The sequence below is a fragment of the Neopsephotus bourkii genome, unplaced genomic scaffold (genome assembly GCF_033783945.1).
Source record: "Neopsephotus bourkii isolate Nb327-2 ecotype Australia unplaced genomic scaffold, CSIRO-AGI_Nbou_v1 NB_1767, whole genome shotgun sequence".
Lineage (NCBI taxonomy): Eukaryota > Metazoa > Chordata > Aves > Psittaciformes > Psittacidae > Neopsephotus > Neopsephotus bourkii.
Genome location: NW_026902241.1, coordinates 9,380,475 through 9,407,889, shown reverse-complemented (window position 1 = coordinate 9,407,889; position 27,415 = coordinate 9,380,475). Strand labels below are relative to the sequence as shown.

The window sequence follows — 27,415 nt, the reverse complement described above, 5'->3', positions numbered from 1 at the left end:
AGTGTGTTTCTTTACCTATGTTTTCTGACAGTTATTCCATTATCGTATCCCAGAATTTGTATAGGATTGTGAATATACTCTAAACTGATTGCAGCTGTGCTACTTCTACAAAGCCAGAGGTAATCCTGGCTTGGCAGAATGGCTATGGCTTTCTATGCAGATGGACATACTTTTAGACAAGGGGGTGAGATTGGCTAAAGCCAATTTAGCAGGAGAAAGAAAAGGAAAATGCAGTTAGTTAGTTTTTCTGATACCATCATCATCTCCCTACATGCATAAAACCAGAAAAATCAGTAAGACAGTTGTTCTCACATACATATAATTATTATTTTCTCTGTATATTAATTACAAGTCAGCTAAGATCTAACACAACCAAACTAAATTACCTATCTTGTGATACCAAATGCCCACCAGCAGTATCAAAAGGTAGCAAAGGTCGGATCCTGCAGTGGACTCTGATATTTCCTCTCAGTTCCTAGGGTTAGAATATTAAGATGTATTTAACACAAGCTACTGGAGACAGTAAATACACTGGAATATGTGAAGCAGACAGGAATATGTTAAGAAAATCAGCTGTTCACAACATCACAGCTTTAGTCTCTGTGGAGAGAAAAGTAGCATCAATATCATTTGCCTTGAGAAGTTAGGAAAAAACACTTCAGGAATTATAGGCTCTTCAGAGCTCTGGAATGGTGCAGCCCTCTCCAGTCTATATGGCAAAAAAAAACCCCAACAAATGAACAAGAAAAGGGCTTTCAATATGAGCCATTTCTTCAGTCTCTTTTCTACTTGAGCTTTTTCTATTAACTCAACATACAAGATTATACACTCCATTTCTCTTCCATCAGCCCTGAGGAAGATGTAGAATATAAAACATTTTGTACCTTTTCCTCTCCACTGTGTGTTCTTACATGACTAAAAAGCCAGGAACTAATTTTTCTCTGCAGGCTACTTCAGAGTTCAGTTTATCTGACCTTTTATGTTGGTGATCAGTTCTTCTCACTATATATCAGTGAAAACAGCTTGCCTGTAATGGCTAGTGATCACTGGCATTAACTCCCCGCTGCCTTAGTGGAACAGCCTTTCTGTAAACTGCAACACAAGGCAGAGTCTGGAAAGTAAGTACTTTTTAACAGAGATTCATTTTCCCAGAAAGAAGAACTTAAAAGAATTTTGTTTGGGGGTAGCTTGTGTTTCTAAAAATCAGGTCCTGAATCAGGCAACCCAGAACTAGACATTTGTGGGGTAGGAAGGGAGAGTAAGGTTAAAGAGCAAAAAGAAAAATATTAATTCCAAATGAACCATCACTAACAGCAGAGCAGGATACAGCTATGGCAGAGCAGGATACAGAGAGGCATACCTGGAAAAATAACACACGATGATTTTGTAGTTTCAAGTTGATCATTTTATGAATTCTGAAACAATTTCAGAAGCTGCAGATTTAGAGAAGAGGATGAAGAAACTCAAGTTTTGCCCACTATTCAAAATGGATGGTACTCCTTAAGGCTGAATGTTGCACGAGTGCACTTGGAAGATGCTTGTGTAAAAAGAATGGGGGTGGGATTTATTGTAAGACAAATGGGCCTCAGCAAAGAAATGTACCATATATGACAGCTGGGGCAGGCGATATATTCATTTAAAGTATATTCATTAGTTTTACTGGTGAGGAAATGGTGAGCACAACAAAAAAAGAGAATGATCTGTCATTAAATATACTTACAACTAAGCTGTTATGTAGAGCTCTCCTCTTTTGTTTTTCTTTCTCATATCTCTCTGTCAGCTCTTGTAGAGACTGCTCAAGATCAAAAGCTTTTACCTGAAACACTAGAAGAAAGCAGTTTCAAAGAACTGAACTCTTACTTCACAAAATGAACTTTCCAGTAGCACCTCATGAAATACGAGAATGATCCTTTTTAACTTCTACAAAACTTTAATTAGGAGGGTTAGTTCCTGATTTACTAGACACCTGAAAAATCCCATCATACTTCTTGCTGTATGAAATTACAGATAATTACCACAGGTATACATGTGAAATCTTGAAAAACAATCAAAAATACAAAATATTTAAAGGCAGTTCAAATGTGTTGATTTAGATAATATTATGTGTCAGTGAAGCCTGAAACCTAAACTTGAAGCAACCTGCTTCTAAATGGGGCTGTCACTTGCAAGGCTCATGACATATTTGCAGATTATTAGATTAATGCCAGGTAACTTTACAAGAAGTTAACCTATCATTTATCCTCATTTACAGTGCTACTAATCCTGTAAAACAGCTATAAGGATCCCCTTTGAGATAGGTGAACTCACTTCATGGGTAGGATTTCATTAAAAAGATTGATCTTTTGAACCCCAGGGAGCTTGCTTCACAAGACCGGGGAGAGCAATATGGTCATTACAAAATCCTTCTAACTTCACAAATGGTTGTATTTCATTACAATTACATGAACACTGAGCACGCCTAAAATGAACACTTAGCCCAGAAGGCACACAGTGTGACTGTAAACTTGCGCAAAAAAGCAAGCTTTTAGGAACCCCAGCAGGGTATCAATTCCTCCAGCAATTAATTAGTGAGCAGTTTGAAGATGTAGAGTATCAGTCAAAACCATAGTCTGAGAGCTGAGTTAGCAGGATGGCCACCAGTCTCAGTATGCAACTTTCAAACAAATGAACAGACTTAAAATCTCAGCATGTCACAGCTATGATTTATGGTCTCCGGTGTAACCAAAAATTTGATAAATTCAAGGGACATTTGTCTACATTTCAGATTTCACAGATCCTATTTTTGTAATATACATGCAGTCAATAGTTGGAGAATCAAAATCTAGGAGTTTCACTGAGAAAATTCACAAGAAAAATGTGGAGTAATACTAGTATGTCTTTGTTTGGAGAATCACATGTGAATATGTTACAATAAACTGTCAAAGTACAGTCACTGACCCCTAATCATACCGTATTTTTCAAAACAGGAGGTTGGAAACCATTGATTAAGTAATCTCCATAATATGCATCTTCATTTATAAATTTGTGTACACACACTTTGAAGTCTCTTGAACAAGCAGGAAATCAACAGGTGCTAAGGTACTCTGCCATTCTTGAGTCTTGAAAGAAAAAACCAAAACCTACTCTGCTTCAGTACTTAAATGGTCTCTTAATGAGGACTCTGAGAAGCCCACTGGACATTGTACATCCAGTTTTAGTTGACTTAAGCACTAATTACTCAATATTGTTTTTCTAACTAGCCCTCCTATGGTGAAGATGACTATGAAAATAGAAATCAGCCTCGGGGCTTCCTAATTTAACACCAGGGCTTTTAAGCAGAGAGGTGAAGGACAGCAATCTGCAGAGAATGAGTCAAGTTGCTGCATTTAGCAGATGGCATATTGATATTTGTAAGAGTGAACCATTAGTTTTAATGTCCATCTTCTGTAAAGCTTTACACGAAGCACAGAAAAAATTCTTTAACAGAAGCTCCACAAAACAAATTTTCTAATGCACCAATTATTTCTGAACTTTTAATTTTTCTGAAAGTGGACTTATATAAAGACTTAGCATTTTCCTAGTTTCCTGCTTGGCATTAGCTGCAAGCCATTCAGAAGTTGTACTTTGGTCCAGAACCTAGAGGCAGCCACTGGGTTCATCTGTTTTTAATACTAATAACCTGCTCTTCATTATTCAACAGAAGCAGCCACTACATGCCTGCAGCCATTATAGACATCTCTTTCCCCCACACTTTGCCCATATCATTGACCTATATGGAAACCTTCTGTGAGCTGGGAATGATGTTTTTTTTTGTTTAAGCATCACTGAGCGCAGTTAGACTCTTCATCAGTAATTAGACTAACAGCTGTGGAAGAGTGATGGCTTGCAAACATGTTCAGAACTGTTATGTTTCTTTAATTGACAGTCCTTGTTAAGGAGCTTTTCATCCCCTCCCATTCAGTGCTGCACCAAACCTTCTGCTGTGCTCACACATCTGCTTCCAAAGCCAGGTGAACCTCTGTCCTGGATTAGCTCCCTGACCTGTGTGTGGTCACACAAACAGTTACATCAGCATGATGGAAAATCTAGTGAGTGGATTCTGATTTGCAAGAAAAATTTTCCCTATGATACACTGAAATATTAAGAATCCAGTCTGTTTTAATTTTAGACAGTATTTTCAGAAATCTCTGAAATCACCGGAGTCCTTTTCTGGTACAATCAAAAGCAGACAAATTTCAACTAAAGCAACACATACTTTCTTCAGCTATTCTAAAATAGTCAACAAGCCTGAGAATTTGAGATTTAAAATGTTACAGCTGAGCCAGATCAGCAGCAGCTGCAATCAACACAAAAGCTAAATCCAAATTATCAGTCACAACCTCTGCAGATTTATTTGTACTCTAATGCTTCAGAACTCCTTGCTGATCTAATGTCAAACAAAAAAACAAGCGCTACAATTTCAGTGACTCGTTTCTCAAAAATCAGACTCAACCTTTTAATGTTAGTAACATTTAACAATGACACTGTTGGTGTTACATGTTTGAAATATAAGTGTAATGAGCCTTACTTTGCACTGCTTCATTTTGCAGCTGTATCCCTTGGACTGCTGTCAAAACTTGGTAAAGGTAAGTCTTGCTTTGACGCTGAAAGTCTTTTGAAAGTTCAAGAGCAAATGAATGGAGGCTTTTCAGGTCGCGCTTAAGCCTCTTCTCAGCAAGAACAAAAAATACGTTATTAAGACACAACAGCAGCAGTTAAAAAAGAATCAACATAACACCACCACAGATAATTATGGTGAGATCTCAGCGTCAGGAACAACCCTCTAGTTGGTGAAGGAAAGTCTTTAAACATATTTAGAGAAGGATCCTGCAAGACATTTAGCAATGGCAACTCCTAAAAATTTCAGCAAGGCTTTATGAATCCTTACCATATTGTGGTACATGCTTCGACCATAAGACAGCTTCAGTTATAACAAAGACTTTCTTATTTCATCAAATAAAAATAAGTGTGTGTGAGCATGTGTGTGTTTTGTCCACTTACATGACATATCCAGAATTACCAATGAAAAATTGTGAGCCATATATCCATTACAGCATTCAATTTCCAGACTTTAATTGGGAGGTACTTGCTAAGCTTCACTCTAAGTCATTTCTTAAATAAGCCAGTTTGAGGCCTTTCTATGAGAATAGCCGTATTCTGTGACATTTTATTTTTCCAGTGGGGATACAGACTTTGTGTTAATAGACTCATTTCAATAATAAAACATAATCTAAACTAAAAGGAGAAAAATCACTACATTTCTCACTCTCGAAAGCCACAAAATAGAACTGGGAAGAAGCTTTAGCTTTTTGTTTTGTCTTTTACTACAGGTATGGGATTACCATTAATCTAGACTTTTATTTGGAGAGCTTTGCTTTCTCACCTAACAATTATTGATATTTGATAGCAAATCATCTCAGTCCGCTGTTATTGTATCACAAGCAGTTCTGCTGCTCTAACTAACCTAAAATGCGAAACACCACCACAAAATTTACTGAACAGAATCACTCTAATTAGAACAGAACAATTCAGTTGGAAGGGAACAACAATCATCTAGTCCAACGATGCTACAATTACACAACATCCTTCTGCCTGTTAAGAATCAGCTTTCTTTCCCTAGGTACTTTCAGTTATTTTATGCAGGCATTCAGTACTGCCTTGAGAAAATCTGTCATTTGTCAGTGTCTCTAAAACGAATTCACTATTTTTCAGGTAACTTAAGGAATAAGTACTTCAAAAAAAGAAAATAATATGGCACTGGCAGAACAGTTCCAGTCTCTTTCATGCAAAATTGAGACAAGCTGAGTGAGCATAGAGCAAACTACTCCCTCTGCTGAGGTCTGCCAGAGCAAAACTCCCAGTGAAATCAACAGAGCTCTCCAATGCTTTTAGGAAGGATCTGGTTAGAGTATATCACAGTTACTGTTTCTTAGGGGATGTCCGTATGATAGTCAAATCAGGGATTGCAAGGTTTTGATTACACAAATATCTAGCTCAGATATTGGTAGCACCTATACAAAGATCCTGGAGCTCAGAAGCAGCCACTTCTACCAACTTCTCAGGTGATCTTGCAACCTATTGCAGCAAAACCACTACAAATTTTAAGCTAACTCAGGCATGACCACACGTTGCTGCAAGCACTGCTGTGAACGCAGTAAAACCATAGATCATGTTCATATCTGACTGTTTCCTGAGTTTTACTATATGTATGTGCTTATGATAAGCACATAAATGTTCAGGACATAAATCATGCCTACATTATTACTAAATGTCTTTACCTTTATTGCTCCATACATCTGGATTACAACAGAACTCTTCTGCAATTTCTGCTGCTGGCTATGAGCAGAGTAGAGCTGCAATACTTCATCAGTGCTTCTTCCAGCCAACCCTTGATACTGTTTAAATAAAAAAAACACCCAAATCAGCTAATAATCACTTTAAAGCACTTGTGTTTTCTGTTGCGTTCTGTCCCCTTCGTCCCTGTAAACATTTTTAATTCAACTATCTGATCACATATGATGTTGTAAATACGTAATTTCTTTGCTTTTACCTTTTTGTGAGTCATGTGAAGGATCACCTTGAGGCAACTGGCTAACATCACAACATTGTACTTCCTTAGGGTAGCAAACCTCAGCAGCAGATTGATTACTAATATGCTTTTGCAGTACCTAAGACCTCTTACTTATGCGTGAGGTGGATCTGAATGGTTAAAACTCTGCCTTCACTTGGGGGAAAGGGCTGGTTACACAGCTGGGTTAAATGTCTTCTGGTAACTACATTCAGTGCAGGAAGGTCTCTGAAAGGACATGAAATAGAACAAGGACACACAAACACGTTTTAGCTGCTAAAGTCCTGAAGAAGGTGGCAATACACAGCCTCCAACCTAGTGTTCATTGCTCTAGCTTTCTGCTGACACCAATTCCATTACATTCTGTAGAGTTGCAGTGGTGCAAAATGGTACCAATTGGTACCAATAAAGCACTAAGCTGTGTCTCCAGTGATCAAAGCAACCAAAACAACTTTTAAAGGATGTGGAGAAAAATGCTTTCTAATAGTCTAAAATTACTTACTATGCAAAAGCAATCCTTATGGCCATTTTTTTTTGAGATGTTGAAATAAAAAAAAAAGAAATAGCGCAACTTTAAATACTGAAGGTCATGAACACAAAAAAAGATCTCTGTAGAGTACTTGTGAAATTCTGTAATATGACAGAATCTGTATAATATGACAAACTGCTGTAATATGACAAAATCTATATTATATGACAAACTGTATTTTCATCATTTACTGACAGTCCATGTGCTTAAAATGAGCTGCAACTTCTTCACCTACTTTCCCCTGCCACCTGTTGACATCTATCCTTAGCTAGTACTAATTGCCTTTTTCTTTATTTTTGGAATGCCCTTGTCTGTAGCACAGACTTATTTCCTACTTTATTGAGACCATAAATCCTATGCCTGCATTTCCCTGTTATTTAAATTAACAAAACATAGAAGAGTACAACATAAAAGTGCTAAATCTACTTACATCATCTGATAATGGTAGGTAAAAAGTAAACATTTAACTGCAGTTTAACTACAGATGATACCTGCAAAAACAACAATACGACATTGTGGAGCTGTTAAAAAAAGATAGATTATCTTTTCCAATAAAAGTACTTCACTTATCTAAACCAACCTTTTCATGTGGCTTTTTTCACATTCACAAAGCATGCATTTTCTATTTCAAAGTGCAACTGGAGGTTCTGCACAACTACACGCCTTAGCACTAATATAAAGAATTGTTTTGTGGCAATAAAATAGCAGAGAAAGATTATTAAAAAAAACCCCAAAAAACAAAACACATCCCCCCCCCAACAAACAAAAACCCCCCAACTCCTCTATTTTTTTGTTTTGTTTTGTGTTCTTAAAGGCTTTAAGCTCCCAGACAGAGTGATTCTATAGAGTGTTCACATGTTCTTTTCCTTTGAGGATTTTCAGGAGTGCAGTTACTCAGAAACGGTATTTACAAATATACTTGACAAAAATGCATACAAGTAGCACACCAGAATTAGTAGGTCTAATCACATGTGAAAAGCATATATATAAGCAATTGCAGTACTCAAGCCTTACTGTTAAATAAGCTTAAGCTAGTTAAAACCTACTTTTAACATCTAATACATTTTCCACCATCTGCACAGGGTCCCCCTGACCCCACATTTTGCTCAACATCAACAATAAAAATGGAATGGTCTATCCTACTGTCATTGCAGTTAACCTCTCATTACTTCCACTATAAAGTTTATCTTTATTGCAAATGCTGCCTTGGTCTTGAGGTTTTCTCCATTAAAATAGTTTTAGCATTCATCAGACTTGTTCCAAGGCCACAACTTGCAAATCTGTGCTCGTGCATAAGAGGCAAAAAAACCTACTATAAAACTTTTTATAGTCAGCTTTATTATAAACAGAAGTGAAACTGAACTACTTAATAGCATTCTCCAAAGTAAAATATCAGTTCTGCAATTGGATCCTTTCTGGCAGACTTGGCTTTATGTATGGAAGGCTGCAGGATCAGGACTGGAAAGATCAGGAAGGCTGCAGGATCAGGACCTCAAAGACTGATAACAAAACCAAGGGGCATGCAGGTAGACAAACACATTTCCAAATAGGCAAAAGCCTATTGCCTATACAGAGAAAGAATGTGACTTCTTATGTTCAGTAACAACCCCTACAGTATGCTGTCAAGATTAAAATATACTAGCCTGCAGAAAACAGTGGCAGTGCTGGTATCTGTGATTGTCTTAAGGATACAAGGAAGGGGAGGTCTACAGCAAGAGGTAACTTTTATTAGCCTGATACAACCCATAGGCAAACATTTACACTGCAAATCCTAATTTATAGCTATCATCAGAAGTTTGTCTTCACAGCTCCCTAACTCCCTTCATCCAAAATGAATCCAATTATATTTTACAAGTTAAGAATAAGGCCTCTGTTAAACCTGGTCACTGTGAATTAACTTCTTATAGCTCAAATCGTTCAGGCAGCTTCACCAGCAGATCTGAAGGATCAGTGATAGCTGAGGGCAAATGCTTTTTTTGGTCAACGTAACTGATGAAATACTGGGAGATAAGGTGCAACACTGCACAATCTTAAAATCATCTATTTAAAATTAGTGTTCTTTTTAATAGAGACTCTTCAATTGAGGTAGAACTACTTCACAGATGTCAGTTTAGCTCATGCTTTCACATTGCTGGGGCAAATTAACCAAGAAGAAGTGAAAATCTATGTAATAACCCTCTGATTAGAAACATCAGCACAAGGTTAACTGCAGAGTATTTCCATGGATCATTTGACATTGTTTCTGAGTGATGGTGGTAACACTGCCTGCCATGCCCCTCATGTGTCTGTAGGTGCGCATATCTTTCAGCACATTTTTCAATAAACTGAAGCAGTGCTGGAAAACGAAACGCTGGAAAACAAGGTTTCATTATCTAATATTCATACAACTTCTTCCTACATCTAATACACCTTACTGATGAGAAAAATTTATTTCCTGTGCTTGTGAGAATAAAATAAAATAAAAAAATCAGCTGACATATTTAAGGTCTTTGGTAAATATTATAAAGCAGAACAAAAATAATAGCAGTATTTTCTCAGCATAAATTCCAGTATTCTTCTGTATACCTACCAAAACTCATTTCAGATGCACCATCTGCTTCCAGTCAGGCTTTGAAAAATGTTAAATCCACTTTTATCCACAGGTGTTAACAAATGCACACGGAAGGCAAATGGCTTTCCTGAGGTCACCCAACCATCTAATGTTTCAGCCCAGATTAGAAACTCTTGGCCAACAGTCCGTATCACGACTAATACAGCTGGCTCTACTCGAGCAGCACAGATCAATACCCAAAATTCTCTAGATCTCGGAAATCCTACCTTTGAAGACCCCAAACATTATCACAGGCTGTTCCTTGTTTCAGTAATGGTCTAGGAACAACATATGTTTCTGTAGAATGAGATAAGGAAATGAGGGCATCCAGTTGTTGCTGTGCGCTCTGTGACCGAGTTCTGCAACAGTACCTTGCATTTTTTACACAGGTGTAACACTAGTGCTATGCAGACATGGAAAAGGGCATCTCTGGTAAGTCTACTGTTAACACAATGTCTTCTGCACTCTAAGAACAGTCCTTTCTAAAGCATGATCCTAATTATGTCTAAAAAGTATTGCTTCAAAATCTACCTTTGATTTTCATACATTTTCCTGCAAGCAGAAAGAAGTATTCCGTATTTAACACTAGTAGAGCCATTCCCTCAGTTCACTTTTATAGATTTAAACCAACAGCAATTATTAAAATGCGTGCCAACTTCTAGTTAATGGGTCTATTGTAACTGCTACCATTTACGATTCATATGTAAACAAATAGAAGCACAGAAATGATGAGTCTTGATCCCTTCATAGATTTCCCTAACAAGTGAAGAGTTCAAACCTTGAAAACAGGAGGCAGATTTCAGTGTATTTCTTATTTTCCTAAGAATTCTTCCTGGACAAACAAACAATAATTACCTCTGCAAGCTTCAGATGGAGAGCAGCATTTTCAGTTTCCAGGACAACTATTCTTTCTTCTTTGGCCTAAGGAAGTAAACCCACCCAACACCAGAAAGTAAAAATGAAGTAACCATGAGTTTGATGGATGCTATTATGATAGTTTTTATTATTATATTGCTCCGTTTCTCAGGTTTCTTTGCCTTCTGAAATGACAGGACGACCTACCCCCAATCTCCTCAGCACAGTAATATTTATCACCTCTTTATTTCATGTACTCTTTTTGCCTGCTTGCACAGAAATGCACCCATACAAGGTTTTAACTGCTTTTGCTTTATAAAACCATCTCCTGACATTTTTCAGATGTATGGCCTTTAGGGAAATTCTAGCCATAGAAAAGGAGGTTGGAAGGGCCCCCGAGGATCCTCTGGTACAACCTTTCTAGGCATAGCATGACTTGGACCCGATGTTCCAACACCCTGTCCAGCTCAGAACACTCTCATTTGTTTATAAACAACCACACAGATGTCCATTTCCAAGGCTGCACTGTTGGACATCTCCAACAGGGCGGCAGCAGGACTATTCCTCGGTGTCTCATTGTCCGCTGTCTCACAGGGGCATGCCCGCTCTGCCGAGGAGGGCTCCTCACACTTCCGAAGCCCCGTTTCCAGCCCAGCGCGAGGTGAAGCAGCCTCTCCCCTGCCACATCCCTATAGGCTGCTGTATTGTGGATTCTCGCCCAAATGTTAAGCCTAGAGCACACGTTTTCAACACACAGGGCCGGACGGGCCGCACCACCTCCCCCAGCGGCACAAGACACGGCCAGGTGCCCCGCCCTGCCGCTCCAGAGCCCGCCCATCGCCTCCCTTCCCGCCGCCGCGGCGCGGGGCTCACTCGCAACCGCTGCTCCAGCTGCCGGAGGCGCTGCGCCCACACAGAGCCCGGATCGAGCCCGCTCCGCGGCCGCATCGTCCTCCCCGCTCCGGCGCCGCGGCACAGCGGGGCCGAGCGAGGCCCCAAGGGGATTTAAACCGGCCAATGCCGGACGCAGCTGGCGTGGCCGCCATGGTGACAGGGCCCGCCTCCTTCCCCGCCCAGCAGCGGGCGCCAGCTGTGGCCTTTAGGAGCTCCATAAGGGATGGAAGTATCCCTCCTTCGGCTGGGTCACTTGGGATAAGTGGCCTCGGCCTCTGAGTGGGATTAAGGATTAGGGTAGGGAGGGGACAAAAGGGAAGCCTGGCGCTCCCAAGGTCTAAGGTACTGAAAGATTCCTCCTCAGGACACTGGTTCTCGGGGGTGCAAGCCTCGTGTTGAGGGTCAGTGGCCGCAACAAAGGGGGAGGAGGATGAGGGAGCTTAGAGCTCCTATACTGGGTACAGGATTTCTTCCCTGAGCAGTCGGTGGTGTGTATTATGGGCTAAGTCTGAAAAGGCCACAAAGAAGATTAAAGGATAGGAACATCTGTTGTTAGGGCTGGGGGAAAGGCAGCTGAGGGGGAATCTGGTCACTGTAAATACCTGGTGGAAGGCTATAAAAACAAGCAAGCCCAATGACAGTAAAAGAGGCAGCAGGTACAAACTGAGATGTGAAACTTCATCTGAACTTTAAATACTTCTTATTGTGAGAGTAGTCAAAGGCCAGCACAGGTTGCCCAGAGAGGTTGAGTCTCCATGCCTCCATCCTTGGAGATAATCAAACCTCAATTAAGCAGAGCTCTGACCTTGGGCTATGTGATACACAGAGGTCCCTTAAACTGCAACTGTTTAGTCACCTGTGAACAAAGCCAGTGCTAGCCTTAGGAGATGGACAAAGCCTGCAGGTCCAGCTGCTGTAGGAGCCCTAATGGGCTGCCCCAGGTGGAAGCTATTAATTCAGGCTGTGGCAGGGGGTCTCACACTAAGGTGAATGCTATACATGTTAGTAATACTACTTAGTGCTCGACTGTATTGCACTGAAAGATTAACATCTTAAAAACAGTCACAATACTATTTGGCTATTAAATGTGAACATATATCAGATACAAAAATGTCAGCTTCTTGGAAGTGGGAATAACGCTATTTTTGCACTAGAGTTTGGGGTTGTTGTTTTGTGGTTTTTTTTTTAAACCAAAGCCCGCATCATAATTACGGAGGAATCCAGTTCTGCATAACAGCAGTCTCAAGTTACTGTGTACTGAACATGGTGAATGCGCTCTCACACAGGCAATAGAAAATCCAAGGGCATGCAGCAGTGGACTTCTCCATGTCTGGCACAAAAGGGATAGCGATCCTTTACAGAGGAACCCAGATGAAGCCCACCTATCACACACCAAACCAAACATTCCTGTGCAGCTCTATCAACTGTCTTGGTGATACTGTAACTTCCACAAACTGTAGCCTCAGTTTAAAACCAAAACCCCTCAACAAAGTGGCTGGCAGCTCCTCAACAGTTCATCCTTGCAACTAGTTCTGTATCAGTGGAAAAATGAGAACTGACAAATAGATATAGGCTTCAAAAAAGAGAGTTCCAAAGTACTGTGATACTATGGATGTTAGGAGATGTTGGCACTAAGTAAAGCAGACAGGTTTTTATCAGCATCGGCTATTTTGGGAAGAATAAGTTTAGTAGCTTGAGGGGTATGATTCACAATTCTTGACACTGAGCTGTGATTTTTAGATGTAATGCTTATCCTCTAGCAGCAGCAATCAAGTCAGAACAGTTCCAACAGAACTCAGCTTCATCTCAGAAAGATCACCTCTGAAGTGTAATGGTTGATCTCTGCCTCACTGTGGATTTTACCCACTATGAATGATACTAAGCTTCTGGTTTCTGCAGGCTGTAACAGAGAAGACTTAATTCACTATCATTCTGACTTTGAACTAGTAACCTAAAACTGAGCAGCCCCAGACTACCCTTATTTAGTCATTCCTCTGTACACAGCAGGTGGTTAGGTAGTGCTGAAAACTCAGTCCCCTCTGTACAAAAAAAGCAAAACCAATAAAATACAACCCCACCCCCCCCACCCCAATTACAGTATGTTTTGTCACTCACCATAATAGCATTTTCCTTCTATCTCCAAAGCTAAGGGGAAGTTGCTTGATGTACGGGGAACAAAAAAAGGCTGTCAGTGAGATCTAGGCAAGAAAGGAATACAAAATCCAGCTATCTGCTGGAAATGCTTCAAGGCTGTGTTCCAAGCATGCCTGTCAACACTGATTCTCTACTTTGAAGAATCTTGGGGGTTTTCCCCCCTCAGCTTCTACCACCTTGATCCCATCTTCCCTCTGCAAATGCAGAGCCATTCCTTGGTACAGGTCCCTCTGAGGAACCAGAGGGACAGATATATAATGAAAATGCCTCAATCCACTTTTAATTTTAGCATCAGTGGTGTATTATAAAGCTTAAGATACCACTGAGGAAGCATTGTCTTGAACACTTCTGATGCATTTTTGGTCAGAGACTCACCAGACTGGTCAAGGCAGCTTTAAACTAGATTTGTTGTAGCGGTGGCACTGATCCATCCGAACTCTACCAGTTGGATGCCAGCACCTGTAATGAATGCTCAGTGATGCAGAACAGCTCCAGTGGAGCTCAGCTGAGATGCCTCTATACAAATGCCTTTAATACAGGGACAAAATGAGGAATTACAGATGTGTGCATGTCTACAAGCGCACAATATTGCTGGCATCACAGAAACATGGTGGGGTGGTTCCTGTGACTGGAATGTTGGAATGGAAGGTTACAGGCTCTTTAGGGAAGACAGGCTGGGCAGATGGGCAGGGGGTATAGCTATTTATGTCAGTGATTGGCTGGAGAGTTTGGAACTCTGCCTGGGGACAGGTGATGGGCCAAATGAGAGGCTGTAGGTAAGGGTTAAAGGGAGAATGTGATGCTGTACATTACTGTGGGTATCTCTTACAGACCACCAGATCAGGAGGGCTGCTGAGAGCAGCAGACCTGGCTGAATATGCAAATGTAATTTCATACAGTTATCACAAAGGTCATCATCAGTTAAAGTATCAAGAGCTGTGCTACGAAGGATGACAACTGATGTCCCTAACACAAAGCAAGCACATCACTGTTCAACTCCCACCATACTGGTTTGCTCCTTTGGCAAACTTGACCTGAACTTTGCAAAGCATAGCTCAAAACTTGTTTTCTCACTGAAAATGCATTACCACTGTTGTACAGTGCACAGTTCCTTCCCCCCAATCCCTGGACTACTTTAGTCTGAAAATAAATGTTTCTGTGACAGTTCACAGCTGCAACAACCATAGTCTCATCAAATAAATCACTTTTTACTTTTGTACTGGTTCTTTGCTCTTGCTTATACTGAGGGACTGACATACAGGGGGAGAATGGATTGTTTCCATTCTCTTCCAGACTACACATTCTGTATTCAAAAGTTATTTTTCTTTAGGCTGTTCTCACAGTCAAGAGCTATCCTCAAAACATGGATGAAAGACTCCCCTCAGCCATACCTTGAGGTCCTGGCAGTCATTTCATTGAAACATACTGAACAGCACTTCTGGCATTCTGTGGTTCCTTCCGCTCCTGCCCTGCTTTGCACACACATTTCTTACACTAAAAATGTAGAATACCCTCATCATTGATTTTGAAAGTTCCAGCATGTAGATCCCACAACTCAAGAGATCAAGGTACTCACCTGGAAAGACACGCAGGTGTCTATCCCAGCTCTAGAGGATATTCAGCAACAGCAGTAGGCAGCTACTGGCCTAGTTCCCTCCTGCATCCTCCCCATGCAGAGCTTTAACTGGTGTCTCCCAAGAGTCCAATCATCCAGCATTATCAATCTAACAGTAGAAGAGGAGCACCACCATTTAGCTCAACCTTCGTTCAAAACTACATGCTGAATTTGAGCCCACCCCTCCAGATCTCCACGTCAGCCAGTTTCCACACTCAAGAGATTTGACAAAAGTTATCCCGGCTTTTTGTTCAAAAGAAAGAGATAAAATGACTTTTTAGCCACCTCAATCACACTGGAGACTCCAGTTGCCATACTATTTACTTCACTAAAAGAAGCTGCATTCCAGGTTCCTCTTCACTGTTAGAAAATACAACTTTGCACTTGAGGAGGATACAAATACAGTGCAACCCACCCTGCCAATATTCACTATTTCCTAAGTTGCTGGTTAAGCTGTAAAATTGCTTCTTTCAAGTCTCTGCTGCAGATATTGAACATCAGGCCAAGAAATTCTCCTCTCCGATCAGTCAGAATTAGCGTTCTCTGCAGGCGGCTTCTCCATGTAGAATTAATTTGAGGTTTTTGTCTATTCACTATGAATACACTGACTTTGTTTGCCAATGTATTTTAAAAGGACAGGTAAGGCAAAACATAATAATGAGAGTCCCTCTGGTTTACAATAATGCTGTTATGCAGAATCAACAAACAACACAAAAAAACATTTAATGCAAAGTTAAATACAATACAAACTTTATTAAAAATAGGTTGCAAGTGAAATACAGTAGAAATGGGAAACTACAGCAGTTTTGATGTTTTTCATAATAATGCACAGACAAATATGAAAAGCACTTTTACACATATTCACACTTGACCCGAATGCCCAATAGCGGCCAAATCCACTCGACTGAAGGTTATAGGTATTGTTTTGCTAAGCCTTTTTCAGATTCTAGCAGCAACAGTAATTCAGCCACAGCATAAGTTTTTTTCCTTAAGAAAAATTTGTCACTGTAAGGCTGCTAGTGTTCTCAAGATAAATTGGGAGAGGCTTGCTTTTCCTGATTAACAGACAGAGCAAGCATGCAGATCCTTCATTAGCACTTTGAACCAGTTTAATCTTCTACTTCATATTTAACAGGTGAAACGGTAAAAGCACACTTTCAAATAAGAAACCTGAAATACGTAAAAAATATTTACACTCCAATTTTCATTAACTTGCATTTATTTATCATACAACTCTTATTAAAAGTGATTTCTTTCCCAAGGCAGTGAAAGTCTACCCCTTTGTATTTGGAAGTGTGCACAATTTCCTAAATATATATTTATAAGAGAACAATATGATACAGGAAAAAAAATCATCTAAAGCCAGTAAAGGGCTTTGTCAAATAGAAAATTTGTTTGGAATCACAATATATATTGTCTTAACATCACACAATGAGAAAAACTCTGATGAGGTCCTTATTCCCAACATCATCAGCCACATAAGCACAGCTGAAGAAATGGCGGGAGGAAAAAAAATAACAATTTAAAATTAAATAAGGCTATTACAGTGTGGAAAAATAGCTTGAACTGCCAACAAGATTTTCAGGACAACAGTAATGGAATGCCAATAAAGCCAGCTAGACTAAGGAGCAGCTCGCTAGCACTGCTTCCTCAGCATAAGCAGAGACGGTCTGTTGACAGCACACCAGCTCTATTAACGACCCTATGAACATTCCCACTCCCAACCAGCAGTACTGTATTTGATGCTTCACACTTCAGTCTCTGTCTCTAATATGCCAGTTCATTTCTCCATAGAAAAAAATAAAGATATTGCTGAACTGATAATAGCAGACTTAGCAATACTGTTCCATGCCTAATCACCTCGTAACTTCTAATCTACCTTCCTCAGGAGACGTAAGTATCTGTTCTGCTCACCTTGGAACAGGAATCATTACTCCTTGTCTTTTACACATTCCTAACATTTTGGTCCTAGCTGATGAAGGGCCATTAGTGTAGCCTACTATCTATTGCTTATGTAATGTTTAATAAATCAACCATCCAAAGGTTGTATCTTCACGTTTTCAAAAGTCTGAAGCACTTACAGTGGGGATGCATCAGCATACAGACTTATGTAATAACAGACAGGCAACCCTTTTGGACCCCAAAAATACATAGGACTAGAAATAGTTTTTTTCCAAGGTTCCACCTACAGGATGTGTGTTATCCAGTACTAAGGAATGGTAACATGTGTTGATATGCTGATCATTCTATTAACACCATAGTCAGGCTTGCATAAGAAGTCTTATTTAAGGTGGCCCAGACATTGCCTTCCTACCAATCTAAACTACTAATTTCTAGTGCACAGTTTAGTTTAGGCAGTTCAAGCTATTCTCACTCTCTCTGCTCAGCAGCTAAAACAAAAGTGTGTCTGTAGAACACCAGGAAACAGAACTTTGACAAGTGCTACTTGGTCTGGTGCACAAGAACTTAACCCCCAAAACAGAAAGGAAAAAAGTTACCTTCACGTGATTCATATCTTTAAAATTTTACAGTGCTTTCATTGTATAAACCACAAGCTCCTGGCAAAGTAATCAGTTTTCTTGCTATTGCAACATCTCTAAATCTTAATTAACAGTCTTAGATATAGAGGAATCAAAGTCACTCCTTTCAGAAAACATTCATTTTCTGTTCATTAGTAGTGTGCCCCCCATCTCAATCCCTCAATTCAGAGATCTTCAGTTACATCTGATAAGGTGCTTTATTTTGTGTTCAACTCATTTTCCAGTTCCATTAATTTCCTAGAAGCTTTTACTTTATTGGATACATCCTGACCCTGTGAAAAAAGTCGCTGGCGTTCCCTGAACGTCAAGTTTTCTGGTGCTCCAGGTAAATCTGTATCATGACTGGAAATGGGAAGAAAAAAAAAGTCTTTATAATTCTTATCTATAATACTCCTAAATATAATAATTCTTAGTGACATGTATGGACTGATAGCTTTCTGACTACAGCAAAAGATTCTGTTTAGTGTTTCACAAGGTTTTGCTCCCCACATATACCTTTAATTCTGACATTATGCTATCATTTTGACAAATTAAAGGCTCATGACCGCCTCTGGCACATACATTGACCTGAATGAATTTGCTCACCGGTTTTCAAAGTGCAGGGCAGTTGTAAACTAAAGCTCTGTCTATATGAGCAAAGCATTACTGTTACAGCTAAATTAGCAAGTCTTTCTCTTGTGGCACGTGTCTAGCAAAAAGCACTGGAATACAAAGCTTTTAGGTCTCAGCAAAGAAAGCTACCAGGACTGAAGTACTCTGCAGCAGCTGCAACACCCCTGTATCTTGTTCTGTACTGGCAACGCTTACAAGTCCAGTCATTGCCTCAGCTCTTGCACTGATCTCTCATCCCTGTAGCAAACAGATTTTTGCATTCTGTTTTACCACAGTGAAGGTCTCAAATCATTCTGGACTAATACTCTACATATGTGATTAACCCTCATATAACAAAGCTTTATTATATATTTAAATTTCTTGATCAGAACTTTCACTTTAGCTCCAAGGTCTCTGCTCTGCAGAGAATCGCTGACTACATGTTAAAATGCAGGAACTGGGCTAATAGCTTCTACAGAATCCTAGCTGAGCCCAAGTCACAGATTCAGTATGCTACACAGTAAAGCCGCCATTCACATATAAGATACAGCCTGTATTATTTATGCTTACCAGCAATTTGGTAAGAATTCCACTAGAGAGGTACTGTTCTGATTTACAAATGCACTTAAACTGGTTGAAGTTGCTCATTTACACTGGTCATTCCATTTACTCAGCTGTAGCACTAAAATTTGCTGCTGTCATGTAGTGCTTCAGATCACCAAAAGACTTGTGGAGAACTCTGTTGTATTTTATAGTAACCCAAGGTACTCCAGAGCCAGATACAGAACTCCTGAATAGCCCACAGAAATAAAACAACAGCTAAGCCAGGTATATAAAAGTTAACTGACTCTTGCACGTCACCTTTTAGATCGTTTGTCTCTTGGATCCCGATAGACGTCATGGGCCCCAACAGCTGCTCCTGTAGATCCAGTGTATGAATTTACTCCTTATGCAAAAGTAAAAGTAAGTTGAAAGACTGCAGTTACAACATGAAAGTTTTATATTTCTTCAAAAAGGTGCAGTGCTTCTTTCAAGAACTAATCTCAAACTAGAATCAGAAATAAATTTAGAGGACCATCAATATTTAAAACCAGTACTACTAAATTCCATCCCCCCCCGCTATAGTTTTGTTACTTTGAATTTTGAGCCAGAACTCATTTTGTATAGCTTATCCAGCACATATTGATTCAGTCTCTATTGTAAAATGGCTTACTCTGAGATTAGAGGTTGTTCAAGGAGACTGGCAGAAAGAGCAACACAGTTAAACACCCTGTAACAAGCTCCAAAGGAACAGGTTAGCTGCCACTGCTCTCTTTACGAGGCAGTAAGTAAGCTAGGATTAGCCTATACCATCTTTGCAATTCAGCAGTCACACTTTTTGTCTCTGTTTAGTCTCATTAAGTAAACCATCACTCAGAAAATGCACACCCCCCCCTTGAATTTAAATTTTAGCAAGTTATCTTGCAGCACTGCACCTTTAGTTTAACTTGATCTAACACACGTTTTACACATTATATTAATTGTTTCTAAAGGCCACAAGACAAAACATTTTCTTTCCAATCAAAAAGTTTATCAATTTAATTGATATTTAGGCCCATATTATCTTAGTAACTGTCAGGAAAAGAGTAAAAAGCGTCAGCACAATATTTGTCTGCAGACAGTTCTAGTCTCAATATTGTATGTGTTATGTCTTGTGAACCTTCTTTGGTACAAAAGGAAATGTTTGCTTCTTCCACTGGTATATGTAACTTATAAATACTCAGTAAGACATATGGCACACACAAGCAAGTTCAATTAGTGTGTGGTAAGCTAGTTTTTTTCAACCAAAACTTTGCAGCAGACCAAATCATACAAGGTATGCCAGGCAGATGAAGGGTTTTTTCATTTCAGAAATGTATCTCACGTGCGTGTCCCTACTTTGAAAGTGCCCACATGCTGTGGTTCACACTTCCACCTGCTTGGCAGTTTTGATTTGGGTGTTGATTTTTCTCTGGGTTAGTTGACAGACCAAATGGTCTTAAAAGAGACCCAGTGGAAGAAGGTACGAGAGCAAAATTTGCAGAAGCGTGGTTTACTGGAGTTAACGTTGAGAGCGGAAGAGAGCCGTAAAGGAAAGGAATGTAAGAGAGTCAGTGAGATGGGAGATGGTAAACTGCACAGTGAATTCTGCATTTTGTGCAAACGGCTTTGTACGTTACGCAGGCAGTCTTCTTAGAAGCTTGAGCAATCAGGTGAAGTTAACCTGTTCTCATGGCTATTTTGAAAATTATGAAATAAGAGTATTCAGAATTAGTTGTATGGTTTATGAATTAGGTTATTAAAGGCGAAGCATCATACTACAATATTCCTTAATTGTTACCAAACCCCTAACCAGATCTCTGTAAATGTCCTGCTGATTGTTTTCCAGGAAAAACAAACGCGCGCACACAAAAAATACCACTGAACATTTCACTTTCCTGAGATTCATTCTGCCATTAAAGTTAACAAAAAACAGGACTGGGAAATGCAGTTACATAGGAGATGGCATTCTGGGTTATGGACGATGGGAGGCAAGAAAACTAGAGGTGACGACAAGTGACTGATGGTTCCAGAGTTACTTAATTTATTACATGTACAGACTTCAATGTGCCAAAACAGGAAGGGAAGCAAGGGCCTTTGGGAGCCCATGTGTTGTGATGGAAGGCACAGTTTGTGTTCTATTACAGTCGGTTTCAAATAAGAATTTCTAGAAAAAGATAGTCCTCTGAATGAACACATTCAGTACAGACATGCAGTCCAAAAGTTTCATGTCAAAATATTCCTAAGAGCAAGCTAAGAACATAGTTATAGTGTTTAAAGAGAATCTCTTCTGCTTATTTCCTGTCTTTAATCTTATTTTTTAACTCATTAACCTTTGTGACTTATGGTGCTCAAAAGCTAGAGCCCTTCTGATACAAAACCGTGATTCGGGTTCACTGGCTGAGGGCTGACATGCATGGGAGGCAGGCATAATGGCAGTATTTCCATTGTAATGACAGCACATCGCAGGTAGCATGCAGTGTGTCTATTTACAGTCTAGCGACAACACACTGAAAAGCTAAATCCTTCCCTCACCATCCTTTAAGATTTAGAACCTATGACAGAGCCAGACAGGAGTGACAGATGGGCTTGCAAGATCCACAGGGACTACTAAATCACAAGATCTCATAGGCAACACCGCAGTAAATAAAAAGTTAGGATTTTTTATCTTTAAACAAGTATCTTGTGCAACTTGGGTGCTGTACTGATCCCAAAGAATGAAACTGCTAAGCATCAACTGTTACCAGTTGGACAGTAATTTTAACAGCTGAACTACTGTTCTTTCAGCAATATTAAAACTACATGGTACTGTGTAGAGCTACACCATGGCACTGAACGCAGCCCAGCTGTAGCAGAAGCTAATCTGCTGTGTAAAGGAAAAGATGCCTTGCTCAGAAACAATGACTGGAGCCTCAGTTGAAAAGGCTGCAGACAGGAAGCTCAGAGTATCATGTACCTGCTTGGCTTGATCCATACCCTAATTCAGATTCATACACTACTGCATCTGGATTAGAAGTGCTTCTGATAGACTGAACCCATTCTGATGCTCATATGCCCCCAATGATCAGGGCACACACCACACCTCTGATTAACAAAGTGACTTTTCTAACTTGTTAGGTGGCCAAAAAGGTGATCAGGGATATACCATACTGTAGGTTTCCACATCTGTCATTGAGCCTTGAATCCAGTAAACAAGTTAGCCATTTGGCTAGAAGCCAGCATAAACACTTTCTATTGCTACCTCAGGTGACTTTCATACCCTTTGTGTTTTAGAAGGATGGTTTGATCAGCTGGAGTTCAGTGTCAGGCACTTGCTGACTTCCAGCATAAGTAAAAGGAACGAACCAGGGAAATGTCATTGCCACCATTCCCCTCAGAAGGATATAGAAGCAGAAAAAAAATGTCAGGGAAGCAGTGGCAGATGCTGCTATTTAAAGACAAAATATTGTACTAATAAAGTGCAACTTTGTAAGAGTGAGATCTACACAGACACATACTACAAGAGTATTTAAGATTTCTCCTGCACAGCAGTGGTTTAAAAAAATTTAGCATGGAACCTTGGACCGAGCTAGCTTTGCATTCATGGGTCTAATTAAAGTAGTACTCTGCAGATAAAACACGTTGCTGAAGTTACTAGCAGCTAGAGCTCTACTTGAAAGTAAACTCCATTATGGTTGCCCACCTGGAGCTGTAAAAGAAACAAGATGAGGAGACAAAGTACAGGACGTAGAAGGGAAAGACTAAGACAAAAAGCACTAAGATGAAATTTAGGGTTTTGTCTCTTTTTGCAAGAGAACTGCACTGTGCAAACCAGAAGTACAGGAATGGTGCCTAATACGTGAAACTAACCGCATGCTCCTATATGCCTCTTGATGCTTGTATATTTAAGAACTGCATCTACAAAGGTCACTTATAAAGCCATTTGCACACACCATTGAAAGACAGAACCCTGGTACCAACAATGAAAGCAGAAGATAAGCTCTGTCCCTGAACCCATTAGAAAAGGTTTCCTGTGTTCAAGAAAGGTGCACTTCCAGATGCCCTGAGTAAACAGTGGTCAGTTATATAAAACAAATCACTGAAAGATACAGAGTGAAAGCCAAAACCAACAGTACTTTGAATTGGTTGAGTAACAGTTAAAATCAGTTCTGATTCATTGTGTGAAAGATGGAATTTTTTGCTTTTGAAGAGTTTGGGTAAAGAACAAGGAAATTTGAGAGATCAAAATAATTAAAAATTGGAGAATTGATGTTAAGATCAGGATTTAAGTTAGATCACCACAGTGAAAACAGTGATTAAGTGGGGAGGAAAATAAATCACAAAGTAAGAGATCAATCCACAGCACCAGAGTTGAAAACATGAGGATAGTTCTGCAGAGACGGTTGAGGTCATGGTGTCTACCTTTAGAGCTGCTGGCATGGATGACACTCGGTTTGTTTGGTGGGGGCGGGGGCTGGCTTTTTTTGGCAGTAGTACTGTTGGCATTGACTGAAGATGACTGGAATGAGTTTGAAAGAAAGAGGCCATCTGAAACTGGGCGAGGCTGGCGGGAGGGCTGCTGTGGCTTAAGGGTGGCAGGAGGAAAGTCACCATAAGATTTTCTTGTGCTGGAGTACTTATCCTGACCTGCTAGATTGGAATCCTCCTCCTCCTCATCATCATCATTGTATGCAACAAACTTGGCAGTATAAATCGTGTCAGGGGAGAGGACCTGTGTTTTGAGGTAAGAGGTGTTTCGCTGAGGTGGGGGAGGAGGAGCGTTAGATGAAGGGGTTGGGGATGGGAGTTCATATTCCCGTGGAAGCGGAGGTCTGTACAGACCAGGCTCATCAGGCTCCAGTAATCTTCGTTCTGCTTCATCGTGTTGCCTGCGCCTTTCAGCCTCTAAGCGACTGTAATACTCCTCTTCCTGTCGCCTCTGCAAGTCCAGAGGAAACAGAAACACAGTAGTCAGAAAGACAGACATTTCAATCTAACAGCAATTTAAGCACTCCAGCACCAAGCTACTAACACCTTTTTTTGTCTCCTTTTCTGGCAATCAGCAGGGCATCCATATGGACTCATACAAAGAATATTGACTATGAAAACCAGGGCAGCTGTCCTGCAGCACAGCGTTGCTTTTATTTCCAGATTTACCACTACCTGCAGTAACTAAGGCAACTAACTGCCTGTGCAAACTAAGGGCGATTCCAGCTTTTATTGCTCAAAATGTAACCACAGTTAGTAAGAGGTAGATTTAATAAAGCTATAAAGAATCTGTGGGAGAGGAAAAGAACTAAAATTAACTACAGCCTTAAAAAAAGGAACTTTGTCATTTTGCTGCATGCCTATACAAAGTAAATTAATCAATAGAGCATTGGAATAGATGACTCCAAACAAAAGCTTCTCATATAAGTACCGGGGAAACTGGTACTTATAGAAATCAAATTACAAATAACTTTTCTACAGATAAATAACTGTTTTTAAATAAAAAGTATATTAAAAATTTAAAAAGCTATGCTAGCGATACTTATTCACCTATTGACCATTTAAAAGGCCATGAAATATCTTCTATGTATTTTTCCAGTTTGATTTTTATTGGTTTTGAACTAAATACCATTTAATTTTGTTCAGCTCTTTAGTCTACACCACATCATAAATTAATACAAAGGTCTACTCAGGGGTTAGTTTGATAAAGAAAATGTTTGGAAACTGTATGCTACAAGAAACCTTCTGCCTAAGCATGGTGTAACTTCTGCTGGGAGTATGATGGCATTTCAAACAATCACCCTTTCTGCTTTTAATCCATGTGTCTAAAAAAAGAATTCCACCATATCTGCTTATCTGCTCAGCTCTGTGAGTCAGTTATCCTAGAAAAATCATAAGTAAATCTGATCTTATTCATCTAGAGCAAAGACATGAAACTCATTTCCTTGTACTACTCTCTAAAACCACAGCAGTGATCAAATGGTATCGAGTTCTGAGCTGGTAGATACGAGTGTGTCAGTTAAGATCTGACAGTGAGAACCCTTCCAAGCAGGTGATCCAAATGTCATCTGGCCATGTCACTGCCCCAGATTAAGACAGCCTTGGTTGGTTTTACTGTTGCCCAGTTTTGAACAATTAAGCTTCTCAAATGTTCTGAAAGAACCTAGAAGCCTGAATCTTTAGAATCTGCTTGACTGCACAGTGACCTGACTGCTGAAATTATTTACTTTCTTTCTAGAAACCAACCAACTCCTTTCCTCCCATAGTCCAGATGTGAAACACAATATGGAGTAGTCATCTTCACTACACCATGTTTTGCATTTCTGTCTGTACCTGTATCAAACAATTACTGCCGAATTTAAGTGCCATCTCTGAGACACAGTAAACCCCAACATCACTAACTAGGCTAATATAATAAAGAGTGTAAGGCAAGTCATGTTGGGGGCTGAAGGAAACTGGGAGGTAACTGATTTCTGTCATAACTTTCAGAGAAGTCTCTGAAGGAAAGCCCTCGACACCACTAAACACCTACAAATGGTGAACCTACAGTACTATTTCTGCATCCTCCAGCCTCCACGAATGGGCTGCTTAATTACTTTTTGTCTTATACTGGATAAATCGAAGCCTTGGGTCATGACCCTTTTACTGGGGCTGGTGCATTTAACCCCTGCTGACCCAAGCATTACTGGCTGGGCTAAAGAAGAGAGAGAGGCCTGTCAGAACCCTTGCAGCACTTGGAAGACCACAACCTTTTCTTCAGCCTCTCTTCTGGTCCGCTCCTCCTCTTGCTGTCGGCGCTCTTCTTCCTGCCTGGCCCTGTCTTCTGCTTCTCGTTTGCGCATTTCTTCCAACTGCTGCTGCCGTCTGCGCTCTTCATCCTGTAACTAACGGAGACGCATCTTCAATTGTTTGGTTGCTCGTGGGTAAGATGGGTCAAAACAAATTTAACCCAAGTATTTGCAACTAAAAATAATCCTATCTATAGAAAACACTTTACTACAGATAAACCAATATCCTTTCCAGCTGTTAAGAGTACGCTTTGTTACACTGGTTTCTCTAAAATCAGTAAGAAGAGGGAGGGAAGGGAAGAGATGCACAGAACTACATACATAAAACCACAAAACACACAGAGAGACATTTCTGACATTTTTAGCAGTCATACATGAACCCCTAGCAGAAGACTGAGGAGACTCGAGTTCCAGACAGCTTCAGCAATCATGGTCTCATAGGTAAAGTGAAATTAAATACTTGGAACCTACAGCCCACAGCTTAAGTAGCCAATTGGTTTTTCATTCTGCATTAGTATTTAAGCACCGGAAACTCCTGACTCATTAGTCAAAGGGTCAATCCATTTAAAGTAACAGGCTCCTTCAACAAGTCTGCAAATAGTCTCAGGAGATAAATAAAATCTCCCCTCTGTATCTGCAAACAGATGTGTTTTGGAAAAAGGAGAGCACAAGGCAACAAAATCTTTGACCATCAAGACTGAATAGCTCACGTGAACAACTGATGTCCAACAACAGGACTGTTTTATAAATGCTTATGATAAGCACTGCACCGATGAAACTGGGCAACAGTCTAAACTTTGCACAATTCTCTAAAGCTAACGGTATCTAAGCCCTTGATGGACAGGAATATTTACTAGCACAATAACAGTCACAAGCAGAAATTAAATGGACAACATGCTGTTATTTCTTACTGCAGCATATGCTTTAAAGTGACACCCCTCCCAGCCCCCCATCTTTCACATCAACTGGTATAAATCAATAAATCACTGGATCTTGTTATAAGCTGCATGCGGCCTAGATACTTCTCTGCCCCGGATTTGTTTTTACACTCTGGTTTCATTTACAGAGAAAGGCCCTTAAGACACAAAGCAGTAAGAGTATAGGAAAAGGAGCTGTTTTAATAGACTTTGTGTGGACAACCTTCATGTAGGTATCTCTTCCCCCCAGCTAATCAACAGGAAATGTAGGTCTTTTCAGAAACATTAGGTTTTCTAATCAATTTTCCAATCAACTCTAAAAAATGAAGGTTGTTTTGTTCTGGGTTTTTATTTTTACTAATCTGGTAATAATTTGCCCCCACTGTTCATGCAGTATTTGTGTTATGGGCATCTTATGACCTTGTACCACAGGTAGTTTTGAAAACATTTGCCTTCTGTATCTTCAAGCAGCTGTACGGACTCATTGCAGTGAAAACACCTCTCATTTCAAGTGTTAAAACTCACTATTTTGGAGCACAAAAGCTAAAGAACAAAATTAATTCATTTCATTTAGGCACTGATTTGGCAAATGTATACTAGAGGATGATACCTCTGAGTAAGTTCCCCTTATTTAGGGCTAAAACTTTTATCATTTCTAACCAAGCCCGACATAAATATAGTGATGAAGCTCAGCATATATGGTAGAGCAGTTAACCAATTCCTATGGGGATTATGACCTCTTCTTGTCCGGGTTATTAAAAAGACATTATTTTAGCAAAAGAGATAATATTGCTGTCAAAAGGAAAGACAGGCAGTAACTCAAAAGGGTTT

The 27,415-nt window shown here is 39.9% G+C and overlaps 2 protein-coding genes across 26 annotated transcripts in view; both read right to left on the bottom strand.

The window, feature by feature from the left end:
- KIF25 (kinesin family member 25) overlaps window positions 1-11,623 on the bottom strand; it is a 40,466-nt gene extending 28,843 nt beyond the window's left edge. For both annotated transcript variants that reach the window (XM_061378516.1, XM_061378517.1), the window contains exons 1-6: window positions 11,434-11,623; window positions 10,561-10,626; window positions 6,297-6,413; window positions 4,547-4,685; window positions 1,721-1,824; window positions 387-475 (exon numbers count right to left, since the gene is read on the bottom strand). In XM_061378516.1, coding sequence (XP_061234500.1) covers window positions 387-475; window positions 1,721-1,824; window positions 4,547-4,685; window positions 6,297-6,413; window positions 10,561-10,626; window positions 11,434-11,508 — 590 coding nt within the window. In that variant the 5' untranslated portion in view covers window positions 11,509-11,623. The remainder of the gene's footprint in view (window positions 1-386; window positions 476-1,720; window positions 1,825-4,546; window positions 4,686-6,296; window positions 6,414-10,560; window positions 10,627-11,433) is intronic.
- Window positions 11,624-15,956: 4,333 nt separating this feature from the next.
- Window positions 15,957-27,415, bottom strand: part of AFDN (afadin, adherens junction formation factor) — a 112,887-nt gene continuing 101,428 nt past the window's right edge. For 7 of the 24 annotated variants that reach the window (XM_061378599.1, XM_061378604.1, XM_061378602.1 and 4 more), the window contains 4 exons: window positions 25,629-25,763; window positions 23,314-23,830; window positions 19,216-19,300; window positions 15,957-18,105 (listed from right to left, as the gene is read on the bottom strand). In XM_061378599.1, coding sequence (XP_061234583.1) covers window positions 17,961-18,105; window positions 19,216-19,300; window positions 23,314-23,830; window positions 25,629-25,763 — 882 coding nt within the window. In that variant the 3' untranslated portion in view covers window positions 15,957-17,960. Of the gene's footprint in view, window positions 18,106-19,215; window positions 19,301-23,313; window positions 23,831-25,628; window positions 25,764-27,415 lie in introns of those variants that run through there. The other 17 variants (XM_061378609.1, XM_061378610.1, XM_061378621.1 and 14 more) reach the window with 6 other exon arrangements.